This window comes from Branchiostoma lanceolatum, chromosome 5 (assembly GCF_035083965.1).
Source record: "Branchiostoma lanceolatum isolate klBraLanc5 chromosome 5, klBraLanc5.hap2, whole genome shotgun sequence".
Lineage (NCBI taxonomy): Eukaryota > Metazoa > Chordata > Leptocardii > Amphioxiformes > Branchiostomatidae > Branchiostoma > Branchiostoma lanceolatum.
This window is the reverse complement of record NC_089726.1, coordinates 7,990,734-8,010,364: the sequence shown is the minus strand read 5'-3', so window position 1 is coordinate 8,010,364 and position 19,631 is coordinate 7,990,734. Positions and strand designations below refer to the sequence as shown.

Genomic DNA, 19,631 nt, shown 5'->3' with positions numbered 1-19,631 from the left:
TCTTTTGGAAGGGACGACCCGTGTTCGAGGATATGCCTCGATCACGTTTAAGGGAAAAGGGTTTGTAACCCCTCCCTATAGAAATATACCCTGCTACTGAAACAGCGAGGAAGCTCAAGGTGCTGTTCGATTCTATGTGGCACTAGGCACTGCAAGGGTCTGAACGAACGAAGATACACAGGTTAAATGCATATTTCGGAACCTGAATTCGTGTTTATGACTTTTATATACGACACTGAGACGAAGTCACATTATGTAAGTTGCTGCCTACGACTTCGATTTACCCTTTACCTATTTCATATAACGTTACAACGGAAAAGAACATTGTCATAGTCAATATCTGATTTATTCCTCTGTACATTTACAATACATATCCAAATATATAAAACATAAAGCTGATATTTTCATTCCTTATTCCATTATTCCACGTATGTTCTATAACTTAATTCATACTATTTTGTCGGCACCCTATTGTCATTTAGGTGGGATCGTCCTTAAGGTCATAATGTCATGTTCTTTTAGACTTATTTCGCATTCGATCTGATCTGACATGTATAACATGTCATCGTAGCGTTGTTCAATGTAAACAAGTAGCTTTATCAAAGACATAAATCATACAACATAAAAGCCATCATTGTTTGATATACCACTACGTGTCTAATGTTCCCATTCCTACCAACATAAAATCAGCCATGTATCTTAAGGGAGTCCTAAATTCCAGAATTAAGGGGGTGTTATTTTCCAATGAGTTATGCATCAATGAATACGTAATCAGACGACTTTTTACAGAATTCCATGGTGATAAATTAAGCGACGTGTGTCTTGTAAGACAACCTTTTATATTGAAGAATAACACCCTCTTCTGGAGTTTAGGACTCCTTTAATGCCTATCACCGGTAAACAAATATTTACAAAACTCAGCTTTCGGTATAGCTTCATACTTTAAGCGAGTGTGTTATTGTCCCAAGGGGTCACAGGGATCACAATATCATGTTTCAGGTTTGAAGCAAAAAATGCTGCGAAATACATCATTTAGTTCTAGGAATTCGTTCTGAACAAATTAGACTCATCCGGTCCTAGTGACACTCCCATACTCGTATTCCTAAGGCGAGATCACAACTGTCGTATGTTTTTTCACAGGATACTTATAATTTTCGGTCACAAAACAGCTGAATTTTGTTCAACATATCCACAATATTGTCCTCGAGAATGGTCTCATTTTGCCGTCGTAAACCTTTCGTACGACGAATGTGACCAAGCCTTAGCTCGTCCTAAAGTTTCTGCCGTTGGGGCACTGCCGCGAAGAGAGAGGGATTGAGAAGACGTAATTTGATTTGAGGAACTATTTTTCCTGCGCTATGTTTGTCCTAATCTCCAAGCAGATCTACCGGTGGCAATACAGTGTCCAAAGGGCCCAAAGAGTATTCAGTTGGCCACCGGTGGGCAGTTGGATCATAGAGCCATGGTTGGGTAGTATTTGGGCCCTACAGATACTGTCATGCCACCGGTAGATCTGCTTGGAGACTAGTTCTGTCCCGCATGAATATCTTCCTTGTACATCTGCACAGTGACGAACCCGTGTCGGTACAACTGACAGGGCAACTTGTGTCCGAACGTCCACTCATCCTTTTTGGGATCGTAGCATTCGATGCAGTCCAGGGCGGGTCCGTTGGACTCGGTGACGCCGCCCGACACGTAGATCTTCCCGCCCACCACGCTGACGCCGCAGTTGTCGCGCTTGATGTTCATGTCGGCCACGCGGACGATGGAGTCGTCAGATGGGTCGTAAGCCTTTACTGTCTTGGAGGAGCCACCTAAAGACAAACGAAATGTCACATATAAGACGCATGTACATATACAGTGCTGATACGGGGTTTTCCAGTGATGACGTCGCCAGTCACCACTGGACCCAGTGCTAGACATAACTACGGTACTGGACACCGAGTGCTGAGAAAGCCGTACCCGTTACTTTGGTACTTTTGCTGTACATACTCGTAGTTGCCAACGTAGGATAAGAACTTCTTTGTCCTGCTTTCCTTAAAAGACCTTCCGTCATCTTACATGAGGCCAGGTGTGTAATTGCCTTTTGGAACCAGAGAAAATATTACATGCATTAAAAACGTATACTAATGATCGCAGGTTGTCACTTAAGTATGAAGACTTCTTTGTCTTTCCTTCGTTAAAAAGCTTTCCCGAGACCTTTCGTCATTTTGCATCGTCTAGAGGAAAGGAAACGACGGATTACGTTGGAGCCAGACATGCAATGAGTCCTTCTGTCTGACGTCCATGTCACTGTGTGGTAGATTTATGATATGTAATTATAAGTTGTTAAAGTCGACACTATCATCGTTATGGCCTTTTGATTATACGTTCAATTTGATGAATGACGTCAGTTTCGGCCGTGAACAAAGGACGCTTGTCTCCTTTCTGTCAACAATATTTCCAAAAGACCTTCGTCGAAACAGCAACAACTTTGGAACAATACACCCTGAAAATAATTTATATTCACCTTAAAAACTTTATGTTTTAGCTGAACTATCTAAAATATAGCTTAATCTTTGACATATGTCCCTGTAGCTCAACAAATAGAAGCCTCACGGTTGAGCTCCTGGTGCTAATTAGTTGTTAACTTGGAGATCCCGGTTCAATCCTGAACACAACATCTCGGTTGGGGCAGCACCCGTCTTTCGGAAGGGACGTAAAAAGGGGGGTCCCGTGTTCTGTTAAAGGTGCCTTGAGCATGTTAGAGGGGGAGGGCCAGCAGCTCCTCCCTGGAATGATATACCCTGCTACTGCCCTATGTGCCACTAGCAGGGTCTGAACGAACGAACGATGACATATATTAGCACACGCCACGACGAGTGCCCACCTAGTAAGTATATCCGGTTGTCGAGTCTGACGGCATGTGCGCATGTGTAGTCTATCATGTTGGACTCCACCACGCTCCAGGAGTTGGTGTGCGGATCGTAGCACTGCAGCTGCCGGGAGATGTTGTACCCGTCGTAGAACCCGCCGAACACGTAGATCCTGCGGTGGTAGCGATCGGTTTATTGAGCAAACTATAGAACAAATCGGCCCTGAAGTAGATACCGACTTGCGCCGGATTTTACAATCTTCACCTCATACAATAAAAACTTCGGAATAAATCGGACGGTACTTGAAATGTGTACAGGTCACAATCATCACTATCGACATGTGTAAAAGTTGACGTGAGGGTTACTGACAATACAATCAAAAGTAGGGTCTCTGTACGTTCGACACTACTGGTATCGAAACGAAAGTTATTGTCCAACACATATAAGAGCTTATGCTTCGGTCCAATTTCCAAATCCAAAACGAAAGATACAATATTGATATGCATTCTTTGTTTTTCGTTGTTGCAAACAGCCCGGTCGGGCCCCGGACTGAAAATGGTACCAGAGCATTAGTTCTGTAGTGCGACAATGAGTATAGTCAGTGCCGGTACGGTACCTGCGGTCGTAGGCGGCCACGGCGGGGCACTTGACGGCGTGCACCAGCGGAGCGAGCCGCTCCCACTTGTCCTGGTCGGGGTCGTACCGCTCCACGTCCTCCAGGCACCGCTGGCCGTCGTACCCGCCGATGACGTACACCTGGAATGAATGAATGCATGAATGAATGAAGGAAGGAAGGAATGAATGAAGGAAGGAAGGAATGAGGGAATGGTTATTGACAAAATCACAATAAAATTAGAATCAAATACCATGGCAGCCACAAAAGGGATTAATTGAAGCATGACTAACGATTGTTGTTAAAACCTCTGGTGAACTTGCGCTGTACATAGTCACATGAGGGCAAACACCCTATGTCAACATTCCATCTAAAATCCTTACTAAACAATATCTGATGGGAAATACAGCTCAGAGTGCATAAGGTGTAACTTTCTGACCACGAACTGTAATGAAACTAAAATCTGTGTGCCCTATATCATCCTACACTGACAGATTAACGAGATCGGCGATCGTTCAGTGGCTGTACTAAGAACGGCAGAGTAGCAAACCTTCCCGTCCAGCACCGCGGCGCCGTGGTGGTAGCGCGGGTGGAGCATGGACGCGATGGGTTTCCACACGTTCAGGTAGGACACGTAGCACATGGCATCCTTCCGCGCCTTGTCGTTTATCAACCCGCCTGTGATGTAGATGTCGTAACCTGTGGAGACAGCGCTGGAGACCTGGGAAAAAAATCTCAAATATTACTTTATGTCCAAAAATTTATGACAGATTCAAATCTCTTTGATAACGATTCATTTTTCCAACATCAACCTATCAGTCTCAATGGACTCAAAACCTTTGTTAACTTCATAGATCTTGATTCATATTTGTATAATTGACTTTGCCTGTTTTGTACTTATTTATTTGTGTTGTCTTTGGTGGACAACATGAAAATACGTCTACGACTTGAGGTGTGTCGCCATGTATCGTTTAAATAATAAAATATTGCACTAAAAAAAGTACAGTACCTGGAGATCTTTAGACGGTACGGGACCCAGTGCTCGCCATCTCTGGTGTACGGGGTCATAGTAAGGCACTTCCCGCGCCTTGCTCGACCCCTTGAAAGTCTTCTTCTCTCCGCAGACCGCCACCATCACCTCCACACAGTTGCACTTTCGCGGCCGTCTCTGTCTCGTCTTCACCGCTCGTCTGTACGTGCCCGAGATCTGGAAGGCTCTGGCCTCGTAGATCTGCTGGACGCACCCGTCGGAGTTATACACAAGCGGATCTAGGGCGATCTTGGAGATCAGGTATTCCGGCGTCACGAATGGTAGACGCACCAACTCGATCAACTGATCCAGATCCTGCGATCTGCTCTCCCGATCGAACTTGATCCATCTTATGATCGCCTTGTAGATCTCTTCCTCGTTTTCCGTGTTCAGCTCGTCGTCGGACAGATAGTCCACGATGTACTGTTTGGGAAGCTGCAGGAATTCCTCCGTTTTGATAACTTTGGAGAACCGACTTCGGGCCAAGTCTCTCGCCTTGCGGAACAGCGAGTCGCACGAATGGATCTCGGCTAGCTTGCGAATCTCTATACAGTTCGAGACGTCTAGAATCCTCTCTAAGAAGGTCAGGCAAGCGTCTTTGACCGGCAAGACCTGCAGCAAGTCGGAGGTTTCGAAGAGTTGAAAGACGTTGTCGCGTGTGATGGTGACTCTACCGGTGTAGGCGTAGTCGAGATGAAGCTGCATGGTGTCCGCGGGGATGCCTTCCATCTTGATCTGTTCTGCCCGGCTCTCCCGCAGGTTCCCCGCGAACATGGCCGTGAAGTAGGGACTGCTGGCCGCCAGGACCGCTCTGCGAACAACACGGGATTTAAAGACTTGGTGAAATAAATATGAGAAAATGTCTGATCACAATTAAAATTGCACTTTTTTAAAAGCCGTATGAACTCAATTTCTCAATTATCGGGATTAAAAACTATTGTAAGATGTACAATATACTAGTATATCACAAAATATGTATATCTGTGTTTATTTTTGTTTTACTCGGTTGATTATGTTTCATCCAGTTTTTAAGGTAACTATATAACTATGGTTGAGGATTTGGGGGGAACTCCTGCTGTAAGGTATGGACTTTGAGCTTTAGTGAGAAGGTTACTGCAGACAGTCCAGTAAAATGTAACATTTGTTTTTAGTGACTACCTCTCATAAGGATCATCTGGCCCATATGAGTTTCTGATGGTCCCTTACATAATTTTCCCTATTGACCACCTGTCCACATAGACGAGATTTTAACGGTTCCATGGATGATCGTCTTAGACAGATTTGACCGTACATAAATCTTGCGACTTAAAAGTTCGTTGACGTCTTCCACTTACCGATGGCAGTGGAACTCCTCATCTTCTACCGTCAGGATGACGTCAGTCAGCACCTTGAATCCGCGCATGTCATTTAGCGCCTTCAGGATGTCTGCTGCCTGGAAGGGCTGGTGGAAGTCCAGTCTGTCTGTGGTGGGACTGGGCATGGCGGTGGCGTGCTGAAAATAAACATATGTAAAAGTTAGTAATGTGAGAAGTTACTTCATGTATATCTTTTTGTAGGTGCTAATGCAAAGAATTTAAACAGAAAAACCTGTATAATGTCTTGTAGTAACCACGCCTACATAAGGACAACTTGTCCCTTGTGACCACTGTTAAGTGGTGCTTAGATTAATTTCCCATTGAACCAAATATCATAAATTCTGTTCATAGTGGCCACCTGTCTACTGTCACCATTTCCCATACTTTGTCCCTAATTGAATGGCCACTACAAACCTGTTTGGCTGGATACATTGGTTTTCTTGGGGTTCTTAGAAAAACACTACATGTTTTGTAATTGTAAGTAACGAGGGTAAGATAATCATCATGGTCACGCCTTCACATTTCTATTAATAGAGTGGCCATTTTCCCCCAATGAGAAGTTGTGACATCATCCCCAGTTCCCGACAAAATAGGAAATCTTAACTTTTATGATCAGCACAAGTTGGTTGCTCAGAATTTTACTTTACTTGCACATACAGGCTAAGGATAGACTGCCGTCATCTCCAAGCAGATGTTGGGGTGGACGATTGTAACCTTTTCTGACAGTCCTCTACCCCTGTATCCCCTACAATTCTGCGTTCGAACATCTGCTTGGAGCTTCTTAAGACTGACGTACACGATTGGGTGGTGCATATTTCCCTGCAGCGAAAATAGCATGTTTACCCGACCCTGTGTTACTCATCACTATAATTTTGTAGCCATAACACGGGTCTTCTGGTGTGGCCTTTGGCTGAGGTGACTTCGGCACAACATGTAATTCGTCACGACAGGGCAGCAATTCCCCACAATCTATCGTTTTCGTGAAAGGACGAGGCATGTATTAGAGGACAGAGTATGTACAGTACACCTTGGGGCGATCTTAGAGGCGCGCCGCACGACCAAAAGTGCTTCCTTTCTTAATGCCCCCGGGGATTCTCTGAGCGACTAAGTCGAATTTGTGTAACCTTTCATTTCATAACTGTAATACTATGCAAGATGTAAAAGTATGATCCAAAGGACAACAAAACACACAAAAACGTTTAAAAAACCGTTCTCTATCTATGAAATTCGTTGAGCGATCTGTCCAATCTTTGGGTGCTGAGCGGTCGCAGTCTCTAGCGCTGGTGAAAAGGGGGTCTAAGACACACACGCACAAAGAAAACAAGACGTGCTTTGAAAACACTTGTTGAACCTTCGATGTGTGACCCTCTTTTGAAACGTGACGTCTTCTATAGTCCCGTAATCGCGGTTTCCTGCCATTTTCCAAGCACCGGCTTTTACTTTACTTTGATCTAAGGAAAGCAAATGACAGGCAGCACAGTCTCCATTGTATCGATGGCTAGTATGCGTACACTTTACAACTTCCACAGAAATTCTTTTTGCTAACAAAGGTTCTAATCATTCCTTTTTCAAGTGAAACAAAATAAGGTGCATCTTCGCGGTGGTTTACTCTTCGCGCTTTTCGCAATAACGCGCGAACTTAAAGCCACCGTCAAAAACTCAATTTTCCCTACCGCGGAATTAAATCACCGCGAACTTAAACGCATTTACAGTAATCGACGAAGCTGTGGCTCTACCAAGACAACTATTAACGTCAACAATATCTCTACTTTGCGCCCCTCACCAGAAATGGTTCACGGATCCCTTTCACTGCGCACGCCCCCGCTGTTGTCATGTGGCACGGCTATTTCAGTAGAAGGCGGGGTCTAAGTCAATATTTTCCCTCGCACGATATACACTTTACAGAGTGAAAAGACTTAATAAACACTTCGTGAAAAAGCAGCGCAAACAATGCGTGGCCGTCACAGAAGACTGGCAAATGGCGCGCAGAAGTCAATATTTCCGTACGCTTTTTTTAACAATGATCGACGTTAACCAAACGCGGTCTCCGATCCTGCTCTACACGTTCATCAAGGCAGGTAATATCTGTGTATCAGACAAACACAGTTCGCGTCTTTTCTCTTCGCTGATCCTATTGAAGAAAGACCCGCGGGTTAAGGTGCAGAGGCGCCGGAACAAAGGACTGTTAGCCCCGGTTGCTACCCACTTCTTCGCGCCTGAGTCGTCCTGTCACTCAGTCAGCGTGTGTCACGGCGCACATGTCAATATGTACAAACCATGCTTTCTGTACATATTGCACGGTAGCACCTTTATAAGGCTTGGGTGGACATTTGGTCTGGCTATTTTTCTAGGACAGTCAAACATGACGCTATGACGATGATAAAATGCTTTGAAAAAGCTGCAGAGTAGGCCGTTTTACATCACTCTGCAGCGCTAGCAATGTGTTTGGTGTCACTCGTTCATACTCCAATATGTGCAGATAGACCATGTTCTCTGTACACAATGCTATTACGGAAATACACTAGGCGACAGTATGGGAGCAAGTGGACAGATGAGCTTGATATTTCTCTAGGAACAATCTAGTATCAAGACGCCAGAATGTCACGAAGACAACGAATATTGTGAATCTTATATTAAGAAATGCCTTTGGCGTCAAGATACAATCTGGACCCTTCGAATTTTTCATTGACAAACTGCACATTTTCTTCAGACTCAAAGGATATTGGTTATCCTATATGTATATATCATTTCTATAAAAAGACTTATGCCCATTGAAAAACGCAGCGCTAGCAGCTGCCGTGACTAGTGTGCCGTCACGAGGAATTGGTTATGTTTGAAAGTTCACAGGTGGTTCGCCTGGCCCACAAGTCATGTGCATCAGACAAATCCTGACTATTGTTCGACAAGGCTTTCATTTACGCCTTGAACTTCAACTATGTATCCCACGACGCGTCTCAGCTGCTGCACTTGTTGGAAATATGAGAATTCACCGTGTTGTATTATTACAGCCAGTAGGTACTAGTAACCATCTGAGTAATGAGGCTCAACGGCTGTAACGTGCTCGAGGCACTGCCTCCTCGAAGACGGGACCCCCATTTTGTAAACGTCTCTTCCGAAAGACGGTACCGCTCCAACTAGGATACCCTTCCCGGATTCGAACCGGGGTCTCCCAGTCCCAACTAATTGGAACCAGGGGGCTTAACTGTGAATAGGCTACCAACTGAGCTACAATATAGCACGTTAATTTCATTTCTCGAACAGCTTGCAGACGGCATAAGATTGGGCTGAATACCACATGTCACAGTGATGTCAAACGAACGTCATTCTTTCCATTCAATGAAAGAACGTTTGTTTTCCAAGTTCAGTGCACGTTTAGAAAACCCCCCTTTAAGCCCGACAAACATCTCGAACATAATAGAACAAACACGATGACCTTCTCTATACAACAGGATTCGGCATGTAAACAATGTTTTTTTAAAGTGGGTGACTGAAAGTGGGACGTCATTGCAAAAATATTCAAGTTGTCAGCGCACCGACGATCGCCATGTGGGCGCATGTTTACCATTTGTAAATACCTAATCTGCCCCAAATCCAATCGCGTAACGCTAATTCTGTATCCAGGCCAGCACAGCAATGGATCAAGAATTAGGTTGATTTGTTACGGTGGAATGTGTACCTTTGTATACTGTCCACGTTTCACCCGGAATTGTTATCATTACAGTTATCAGTCGGGTTCGCGTTCACCACCTATTCTTGTTTTTCCAAGCCACATAAAAACACACAATCAGGTCAGTCGACATCAAAAGGCAAAACAACCGTGGCAAGAAATCGATCCTGTGAAATCCTAGACTTTAAAAAGCCCGGAGGCGTACACAACATGTATATTTTCCACCAACAGTGATTCGCTATATCCACAGGCACAAGACAAACACGGTAACTCACCTGAATTCACCTGTCGCGAGCAATGAAAACGGGGCACCTCCGATTCCTGGGTGACGAAGAAAATACAGAAGGAAAGTGTTTCTTTGTCATTTCACTCCCGGACCTTAATTTGTCGAGCTAGCTCCTTGACTTGTATCTCTTAAGGGCCGGGACCCCCGCAACAATGCGCTGGCCAGCTGCTAAAATGTACCGAGCCAGAGGTCACCTGTATTATCGCCCAGCCAGCCAATGGCGGCCGAGAACGACGGTCACGTGAAGGGGATGTCAACCCAACCAGGTAAGAAAAACCTCAGTCTCAGGTGTCCCGCTTGTGTTTAGAGAGGTAAGAACAGAGCCTGCTGTATCCACTTGAGACAACGCTCCCCCTGATAAAAACACTCTAATTTGCTTTGCAAAAGTAACCAGCGACCCCTTTGATATAGTCTTGACTGACAGCTTGTCTTGGCCCCCTCCCAAGAGCCGTATGTATATATATTGATCCTAGGAGACTGCAACACCGGCGCAAGGTGTAATTTTCATTCTGTGTCTTACACACATGTAAAAACCAACACAATCATCGCTTTTCGCTCGTAATTAGCAGCCTGTTTCACATGGCGTAATTGATTCAAATTGGTTTATGGTGAGGTTTAGAGGTGATTTCACTGGTCTATGACGTCATGCAGGTGTTACAGCCCTTCTGGGTCCTTCTGCACTTTCCGTTTCAAGGGCCATCTGGAAACACGCAACCAGGGAGTAAAAAGTAGGCACACAAGGCCGGCAGTTTCGTGTAATCACTCCCATTATCATCAGACCTTGTGTGGACGTGTTTTTCCGTGACATGGCCATGAAAAATAAAGAGACACCTCTTGAGAAATCATCCTTGCTGTTAGCAAGGATTGCAACCACTTTGCAAATGAATGGAAGTATGCAAAAAAGGGCAAATAAAAATAGGTGCTGAACATCAGCTTTGATCTTTCATCAACGTTTTGCATCTAATTAATTTTACGTCTAATCGACCGAAGAACGTATACAAAAAAAACCTCCTTGCTCCTACCTAGCACTGGTAGACAATCAGACAATACAATAAATGACTACAAAGAACTTTCAGAAAATGCTTTATTCATCATAAAAGACTACAAATGTATACATGTAATAGCTTCTATAACATTTTATGAAGTCTTGCAATAGTCATATCTCACAATTGAGTTAATATTAAGATATAAGATATAAAACTGTTACAAGATACTGGTTTCAATACTGAACGTATCACCCAATATTTTGTGGGTTATAAACTTTGATGAGTGTAAGACATGCTTTTCTTCAACATACCACAGGTTCTGGCAAGTTCAGACTATACACATTATTACATTGCAATGGCAGATAGTGTTTTTTAAAAACAAAGATCAACCTGAGTAAAAGTGGTAAAATGGCAATTCTTATCACACTCAATCTGTTTCTCAGTGGCAAGAACTGTTGATCATGATCAATGGCAGATACTGTGAATGCATTTAAGTTCACGGTGGTTTATTGTTCGCGGTTTTCACCTCTTCACCACGAAATCAAAACCACCGCAACAACGCTTGTTCTGTCTTCTGCCCGCCTACCACCTTATTTCAACCACAGACTAAAACTAACCACAAACACTCCATTTCTCCCTTACGTGAAATTTAATCACTGCAAACCTAAAATGCATTCAATTTTACAGTACCCTTTGTTCTCTTGAGTTGTAAAACATGGCCTTTGTATGGACAGTGAGTGGTCCCTAACAACAAACTAACTCTATAATATCAGAGATCTGCCCATAGAGCAAACTTAAGCGAGTCAATGGTTCACACTTTTGTACAATATAAAATGAGTATTAAGATGGTTGAGGTAATTACAACAGGTACAATATATTGTGATAGTGACAGTGATAATGACAGTGATAATTACAGTATTATTTCCTATACATTTTATAACTGTAATTCTTCAATATTAAAATGTTTTACATTTGAAAAACTTCTGAAGAATAATTTTCATTATTACTCAGTGACTAACATTGATTGTCCGTCTAGCATTGAAAGCATGACATCAGATGTCTGAGGTAGCAATTTTGCTTTTTGTCACATATAATCAAACAATGCACCAGCCCTTAAAAATGAGAAGTTTTGCCGGCTTGTTGTTCATCATGAAACCACCAGCTGATTTAAGGCCTAACCTCTATATTGTCATGTTCTTTAGAAAAAGGAAGAGAATTGTCTCAAGACTTTCATCTGGACAAACACATAGAAGGCAAAAAAACTGGACATCCTTCCATACTTCAATATGACTTGTTTGCTTCCTTTCCAATCACTATAACCTTAGTTGACTTAACCTTCAGCACACTGAAGTTGCAAGTTGCTGTTTGGCTATCAATTCTGTATTGGTCAAGAGGTTAGGCAGCAGGGAAAAGGTTAAAGTCAAGTGTGCCAATATCACTCTGCTACATTATACCATACCCTGTCTTCAAAACCTCGAGGCTTATACTTGGTTTTTGAAAATTTGAAACTTGTGAGACCACCCATAGGTTATTAATACATGTATAAGCACACTTTAGTCTTATCCTCTGTTATACAATCTCTCATGACCACTGTTGGGGGCTTATTGGGCCCTCTCCCTAAGAATGACTCCCCCCCCCCAGGCTTAACATTTGGATATAGAAATATGTCAAACTTGAGAGACCACACATAGGTAATATACCCCTTTAAGTATGTTTCATTCTTTGTCTGGCAGTCTTTTGCCATAGTACCACTCCGCTAATGTGTCGGGTCGAACCCCCATCTCGTATGCCAGTAGGATGAACGTGTTCATCGATGTCACCTGGATGTGAGAAACAAAACACAACATGAGGCAGGTGTCTGTGAAGATGCAAATTATAACACGACCAATTGTGTTGCAAACTATTATAATATATGGTATCAGTCAGGGCTGTCTCCAGCTTTAGATTTTTTTCCGTCCCACTCATTGTTTGGGAGCCCATGTTGTTAAATTTTTGTTGCCAAATCTGTCATTTTAAGGTTACGAAAGATACATTTTCATCAGTTTCATGTCACTAAGTTCAGATCTTTGGATGGACGTGGTGAAATCTTTGTCCCTCCCAACTGGTAGATTTCTATCCCGGGACAAAGGGACAGGTCCTAGAGACAGCCCTGGTTTCAATTCATGCAGGCGTTGGTCAGTTTCACAAAAACAGCAGACGTCCCATGCCTTAGAGTTGCTGATACAGCAGCTCTTAATAACAGGTTGCACATAACATCATCATAAGACACACCTAACGTGTTAACATCTCGTTGTACACCACAGGAGACCAACGATAAAGATGTGTTGTTTCAAGGACTTTGCTTAATGTGCTTCGTAACTACATGTAGCAATGACAACCTTCAAAATATTGTCCTTTGCAGAAGATGATTAATTCCCAAATGTAGGTTTCTGTCAAAGGATAAAGTTATGTCTGTAATTATGACTATGTCTTGGAGGTTGGGAATATAAAAGTGTGTACATAATGATGTGTGATTTATGGCTTTGTCCATGTAAGACATTGCGGATGATGTCATTGTAAAGGCAGTTGTAATGCTAGGGACAAAATGGTGCTTACGCTTTTGGCTCGTTAAATCTACATAAGTGAGACAAGGGTGTGGGGACTGTGACAAAGGAGTATGTCACAGGGTGATGTCATGTAAATGTTGGGTGTATGCCTGTTAAAATGGAAAATGCACTGGAAAGTTTTGTAACAAAAAGTCATTGGTTGCTCTTACATTGACAATTCAAATGGTAAAAAAAGAGAGATTTACATTAAATGTGTATGAACTGTCATTTTGCCCACCATACATGTATACTGAATTTCCATGAAATGTTTTCAATTATGTACAGTCCAGATACTTTACTGCCATATTTTCAAGAATGCTGTTATTTACCTTGTAATGCCAAGTGGCCCATAGGTCAGCAAGTTTCCTTCCTTGCTGTTTTTAGCAGTGTATTTTTACAGGGAGGGGTTGCTAGCCCTTCTCTTTTAACCTGCTCAAAGCTCCTCCTCTTGGAACCAGGAGCTAACTGTGAGGCTGCTACCAGTTGAGCTACAGGGACATCCGACTTACAATGTTTACACCTAGGAAACGTCTGTGTAGCACAGTGGCAGAGCATCCGGCTATGAACCAATAAGACCCAGGTTCAATCCCCAGTGGAGTACCCAGACATGTCCGGACATGCACCCAGACGTTGTGCCCTTGGGACAGGCACTTAACACACATTTTCCATGTCCTAAGCCCAGCAGTAGGGTTTGGGTTGGCGTTAGGAAGGGCATCCAGCCGTAAAAACTCTTGCTACAAAATAGGACTTGCACTTGATGAGGAGTTCTGGGGCTTTCCCATCCATGTGCAAGTAGGTCTAACCCCCAGATGATGGGGAACAAAAGACGTTAAATTGGATAGAGAGATAGAGAGAGAAACGTTAGATCCCGCCTACCTTGAGATATCCATGTTTCCTCCACCTGCGAGCGGAGGTGACAACACCCTTCCCCTCGGCGATGCCCACGTGGCCGTGCTGCTTCAGCCTCCTCACCAACTCTACATCCTCCAGCAGAGGAAACTCTGGGAAGCCTCCCACTGCATGGAACTGTCTCTTAGTCATAAACAGTGCCTGGTCTCCATATGGTAGCTCTGAGATAAATGTATTGATTGTGGTTAAAGCTTGTGCTGGAAGAGACCACAGTCCCCAACCTTCAAGGTGAGGATGGAACAGGGTGAAGCTGTGAAAAAAATCATTAATACAAATTTTGGCATAGCTAGTCCAATAAGAGTGATATCAATGACAGGCATGTACCTACTTTGTCAAATGTATGCATCAAATGATAGACCAGTGATGGAGAAATATATCATCTACTGTTATTTAGTGGCAGGTGGGACTCACCAAAGAATGAAGCTCTCAAGTTGGTTCCCCACTGCAGAAGTCTCATCTGTGCCCTGAACCACCAGGAATCTGACCTGAAATAACAAATACAAAATGTATATCAGATACAAATATATCAGATACAAGTCCAAAGATGTCCAAAGATGTCATGGTACTTGTAAATGCCATCCATTTCATATTTCAGTTGTAATGTACCACCTTCATATATAACTATAATGCACCTTCCCTGACCTTTGTGCTGAAGTCCTTCCATCATTATCATATACACATACTATAGTACTGCCCTAGCCTTGGTACTGAAATGCATTCTTCCACCTTGCACTATAATGTTTCTTCCCATACCTTAGTGCTGAATAGCCTTCCTCCATCATATTCTACAATGTACTACCAATAGCCTTGGTACTGAAATGCATTCTTCAAAACATCTGCAAGAAGAAGAGAATATATTCAATGTACCACCCTAGCCTTGGTACTGAAATGCATTCTCTTCTTACACTATAATGTTCCTTCCCATTCTTCCACCTTGCACTATGATGTTTCTCACCATACCTTAGTGCTGAAGAGCCTTCTTCCATCATATACTATAATGTACTATCAATAGCCTTGGTACTGAAATGCATTCTTAACTATATCTGCAAGAGGAGGATATTTGTACTTGGAATGATTTGAATCTTTTATCACATCCAGTCCAAAAGGGAAGGCTCCGACCGCCACACCTGGTCTGCAAAGCGTCTTGTATGCATCCTGTTGCCATGACGATGGCAGCCTTGTGTCAGCGTGCAGGAAGAGGAGGTAGTCTCCTGATGCATGCTGGGAACCAGTGTTCAATTGCACTCCTCTACCTAGTGACAGGGTTTAGGTAAAATATTAGTTGGCCAAGAAGAAAGTAACCATTTCACAATCACTTCAATTCAGCTACATGTACTTAGTAATAAAGTAGTGTAAATCAAAGCTTCTAGCATTGGCTATCAAAGAAGAATCTTCCTCAGACAACAAAAAATTTGAAAAAAGTTAGGGATGCTCTGACCATAAAATGACTTGATTGGCAAAATGCCCTCATGTGTACGTAATATCAACATTATTACCATTAGGTCCAGAGACAAGCTTGACTGTGCCCTGAGGATAGGATTTGGCAATATCTCTGACAACGTCAGGAGTACCATCTGTGCTGCCTCCATCACTCACCACTACTTCTATCTGATGTTGGTGTGGGAACTCCTGTAAAATAGCACAGGTCTTCAGCATAATCACTGACTACAGTGACTGTCATATTGTTTCATTACAATTTCAAATCAATGAAACAAAACAAAACAATAGCTTTACACAAGGTTTTCAAGCTCGCTATTTAATTTCAAACCACAAATAAAATCCATTAATCAAAGTTCTACACAAGTACACCAGAACCATGTTAACAATTTGATAATTCTTTATCAGGAAAACATTACCTGTAGTGCATTATCTATCACAGCTTTGATATTCTCTGCCTCATTCAGTACAGGAATGATGACGCTCCACTTTGGGCTGCACAGTTCCTGACGAGGGATGCCTGTCCTCCGCTCAAACTCACCAAGGTCATCAGCTGTGTCCTGAAACAGATTTTGGTGGTCAGATATGATTCAATGTAACACACAGAGTTGGTCTTACTTATACTTATGTCTACTTATTGAGGTTTCAATTACTTGAGTGGCCTGTGCCAATTGTTCTTCATTTCCTCAGCATCCTGTGGCATTTGTCTTACAACTAGCATTATTTGAGCATTGGCTGTACTGTAGTAGTAGTCCACTGTGTTCTGCTGCTGCAGTAGTCTGGACACCCTGCAGCTGCAATCAGTTCTTCTTCAACTCTCTCCACTTTGTCTGGTTTGCTGTAAGCTCCTGTACTGGTAATGCTGTGAATTACACCACTCACCGTAAGGTGGATTGCTGACCACCGGGACCGCACCGATATGGTTGGAAAAATATACAGCTGTCTCCCTTACATCACACACGCCCTCATCCAGTAACCCTAAGTCAACCTGACTCCTAGCAATTTTACCATCTGCACCTGCTGTGGAACCACCTGTTGTATGTCTCTTACAACACATAAGCTACTCACTACATCCTCAAGTTTGCGGGGCAACAGGTGGCACCTAACTCCCAGCTGCTTTCCCACCAGCAACTGCCACTGGAACACCATCAGTATCTTACACCAGGGTCTGTATCTTACATCACAGTTACTCACCACATCTTGTAACTTATGAGGCCACAGGTGGCAACCCCAGCTGTTCCCCCTACATCTGCTACTGAAACACCTGCTATTAGAGCCTCTACTGTCTGTATCTAACACTGTCTGTATCTTACACCAGAGTCCAGGGTCTGTATCTTACATCACAGTTACTCACCACATCCTGTAACCTTCGAGACAGCAGGTTGCACCTGACTCCCAGCCGTTCCCCCACCTGCAGCTGCTGCTGGAGCACCTGTTCTGTCCCCCACCTCATCCCCTGGAACAGCTGCCCTGTACAACATTCGTAACAACAGAAGATGAAGTTATTAACCTGAGAATATGAGGCATTTGGGATTATAGGGGAAAAAATACCAGAAGCGAAAAATGAAAAGGATGTGATATTGTTATAAAGACCTTGAAAACACACTGGCAAGTCCTCATCAATTTCTTGGAAGTTCAAATGTTATCAAATGTAGGAAGAAGGTGTGTTACGACATTAGCTGGTTTACACTGAATTGAAGATATACCAGCTATACAGATACAGATTAATCTGTTTACTCTCCTTACATGTATCATTCACCCTATTTTCTAGAATAGATTGTACAGTATGTTTTTCAAAGGTTTCTTCCTTTATCTATTCATGTACCATTTCAGTGAAATTTTTACCTATAACACTACTGTTTGTTCGTCTGTTCAGACCGACTAGATAGTATCCTCCATCTATGGCAGGCCCTAAAACACAGATGTCTTCTTCCTGAGCTGACTGCAGAATCTGAAGAGCCTCCTCTAAAACGTCTGCAGTGATGGCAGGAATGTCACTCCCTACCTGTAATGTTAAACACAGAAAAGGAAAACTGGTATACAAAGGATTGTGTTACATTTGGAGCAACTTGGTGCATTTCTGCAATTTCAAACAGGAGTGTATTGTCTTACTGGGGATAAGGTTCACAGCATTCAGGACACTATTGTTATGACTCTTTTCGACAATGATACATGCAGATGAGCTAAGAAACGGTAAGGTGTATAATATGATAACTTTATTACCATTTAAAGAACTATGAAAACCATCTTCTTTATTATTCACATATATTTATTGAGGATCAGGCAATTAAGCAAAGTGCTTAGAGAAGCTCTTTCCTCAAAAACATCTATATAAATATAAAGCAATAACATTGAGTAAAAACACAATTCAACATACATAAAATATGAAAACCATTAGTCGTAGCCATTCTTCTGTGTAAACCCAGTACATACCAACACCACATTTTCAGTGCCCTCTCTAAAAGCATCCATAAAAGCATTGGCCATTTTGTGTCCCAGGTCCTCCCCATCCTGCACCCTCCACCAACAGGTGATGTCTCCTCTCCTCCCCAGCCAGTACCGCATGTCGTCCTCGGTACCTCCATGGTAGCGCACCTCTACTGACAGGTTCTCTGGGTTCCTCTGTTGAAGTTTACCTGCTTCATGCAGGATGGCGTTTGTCTGTAACATAGAATATACCGATAACGTTAGAGATTATAAACAAACGTGGCATTTGCCACAGATCATGTTACGTTTGATAAAAGATGGCTGAAAGAAGGCAAAACCTGGCCAGTATCTGTATCAATCAGAAAGTAGAAATCTATCAATAGACCTAATTATAAGATTTTTTGTAGGTATGTTGATATGATGACATATGATGACATATGATCTCTGCCTAAACTAATTAAAGAACCAATACACAAAACTGGTAAGTCGGGGCTGTTGTAATGATAGCTCGCCCCTGAGGCGTACCAAAAATATGTACCCAGGAAGTGTATATCATAACAGTTATTGTATCAAATCAAATGTTTTCTAATGACTCAGCAGTTATCAGTACGAGTACAGTAGCTTGTTTATGGTTTCACAACTTCACATTCTTTGTGAAATTGTCAAACATAAAAAAATACTGAAACTGAACAGAAAGACCATCACCATGTGCAGCTGTGCCAGAGCAGCCCCCTGTTGTCCCAGCGCCGGGGCGAGTCTAGATTTGGTAGTTCCGGGTGAGGGGTACCGGGTGAACACTATCACCCGCTGTCGTCTGGACTTCAGTGATCTCTTCCTACTGTAGTTTGAGTAGCCAGGTATTGTAACAGCGGCTACAGTAGAGGCTAGGAGCACAGTGGTGCGGTAAGCCATGGTGGCTTAAGTGAAACCGTTGCTAGCTACATGAGGCACACCACTTCAACTTCATGCATGCCTGAGTGGAAACCCGAGAGTAGTTTTTGTTCAGATAGGCCTACACCATGTGGAAGCGCACCGGTTATGACTTTCTGTTGTACCTGAGTAAGTTGTACGGTACAACTTGTACCCGTGCTTGCATGTTTTTCTAGCACAGCAGGGGGGCAACGGCCTAGCCTTGTGTCACGAGATTCGCACGTGTGATCCTGAGTTCATCGGTTGTCGTTTAAAGTTTACCGAAGAACCAACACTAGACGTCATACCAACACGCAGAGCAAGCTTGAGAGATGCCGCAACGCCCACTTTTACAAAAGACCACATAAGACCATTGCGGTGTCACTCAGGAGCCGAAACTCTGAGTCGATTAAAGCCAATGGTATCCCGCAGCTTTAAAGCATTATGGCATTGCTCTATACAACGTTTTCCCTCCAAAATGTGTTGTTTGCATCAAAAACCCGGAACATGCCGCCATTTCCCGCCAAATGTAGGTCAAATGTTGACCCAGTTGACCTTTGGTTTAAACGCCC

General features: G+C 43.1%; 2 protein-coding genes across 2 annotated transcripts; both read right to left on the bottom strand.

Annotated features, from left to right (window-relative positions):
- Positions 1–330: 330 nt before the first annotated feature.
- Positions 331–10,235, bottom strand: LOC136434776 (kelch-like protein 24). Its single transcript, XM_066427821.1, has 7 exons — positions 9,796–10,235; positions 5,833–5,990; positions 4,478–5,309; positions 4,019–4,189; positions 3,472–3,611; positions 2,870–3,027; positions 331–1,814 (listed from the first exon to the last, which is right to left on the bottom strand). The coding sequence occupies exons 2-7, from the start codon at positions 5,976–5,978 to the stop codon at positions 1,525–1,527; spliced, it is 1,737 nt and encodes a 578-aa protein (XP_066283918.1). The 5' UTR covers positions 5,979–5,990; positions 9,796–10,235; the 3' UTR covers positions 331–1,524.
- Positions 10,236–10,876: 641 nt separating this feature from the next.
- On the bottom strand, positions 10,877–19,588 carry LOC136434777 (uncharacterized). The gene is made up of 10 exons (XM_066427822.1): positions 18,856–19,588; positions 18,157–18,384; positions 17,569–17,728; positions 17,078–17,193; positions 16,143–16,283; positions 15,783–15,915; positions 15,353–15,539; positions 14,698–14,771; positions 14,254–14,447; positions 10,877–12,612 (listed from the first exon to the last, which is right to left on the bottom strand). Exons 1-10 carry the CDS (start codon positions 19,060–19,062, stop codon positions 12,508–12,510), a joined length of 1,545 nt encoding a protein of 514 aa, XP_066283919.1. The 5' UTR covers positions 19,063–19,588; the 3' UTR covers positions 10,877–12,507.
- Between the last annotated feature and the right edge of the window lie 43 nt (positions 19,589–19,631).

What these genes read in the sequence shown, in the direction of transcription:
- LOC136434776 (XM_066427821.1), bottom strand. Translation starts at nt 5,978, where the DNA reads ATGCCCAGTCCCACCACAGACAGACTGGACTTCCACCAGCCCTTCCAG. An exon ending in GAGGAGTTCCACTGCCATCG is followed by an intron (nt 5,310 to 5,832) that starts GTAAGTGGAAGA and finishes TGTTGTTCGCAG; the next exon opens with AGCGGTCCTGGCGGCCAGCA. An exon ending in CCGCGGTGCTGGACGGGAAG is followed by an intron (nt 3,612 to 4,018) that starts GTTTGCTACTCT and finishes CATTCATTCCAG; the next exon opens with GTGTACGTCATCGGCGGGTA.
- LOC136434777 (XM_066427822.1), bottom strand. Translation starts at nt 19,062, where the DNA reads ATGGCTTACCGCACCACTGTGCTCCTAGCCTCTACTGTAGCCGCTGTT. An exon ending in AACAAACAGTAGTGTTATAG is followed by an intron (nt 17,194 to 17,568) that starts GTAAAAATTTCA and finishes AATGTTGTACAG; the next exon opens with GGCAGCTGTTCCAGGGGATG. An exon ending in TGATAGATAATGCACTACAG is followed by an intron (nt 15,916 to 16,142) that starts GTAATGTTTTCC and finishes GCTATTTTACAG; the next exon opens with GAGTTCCCACACCAACATCA.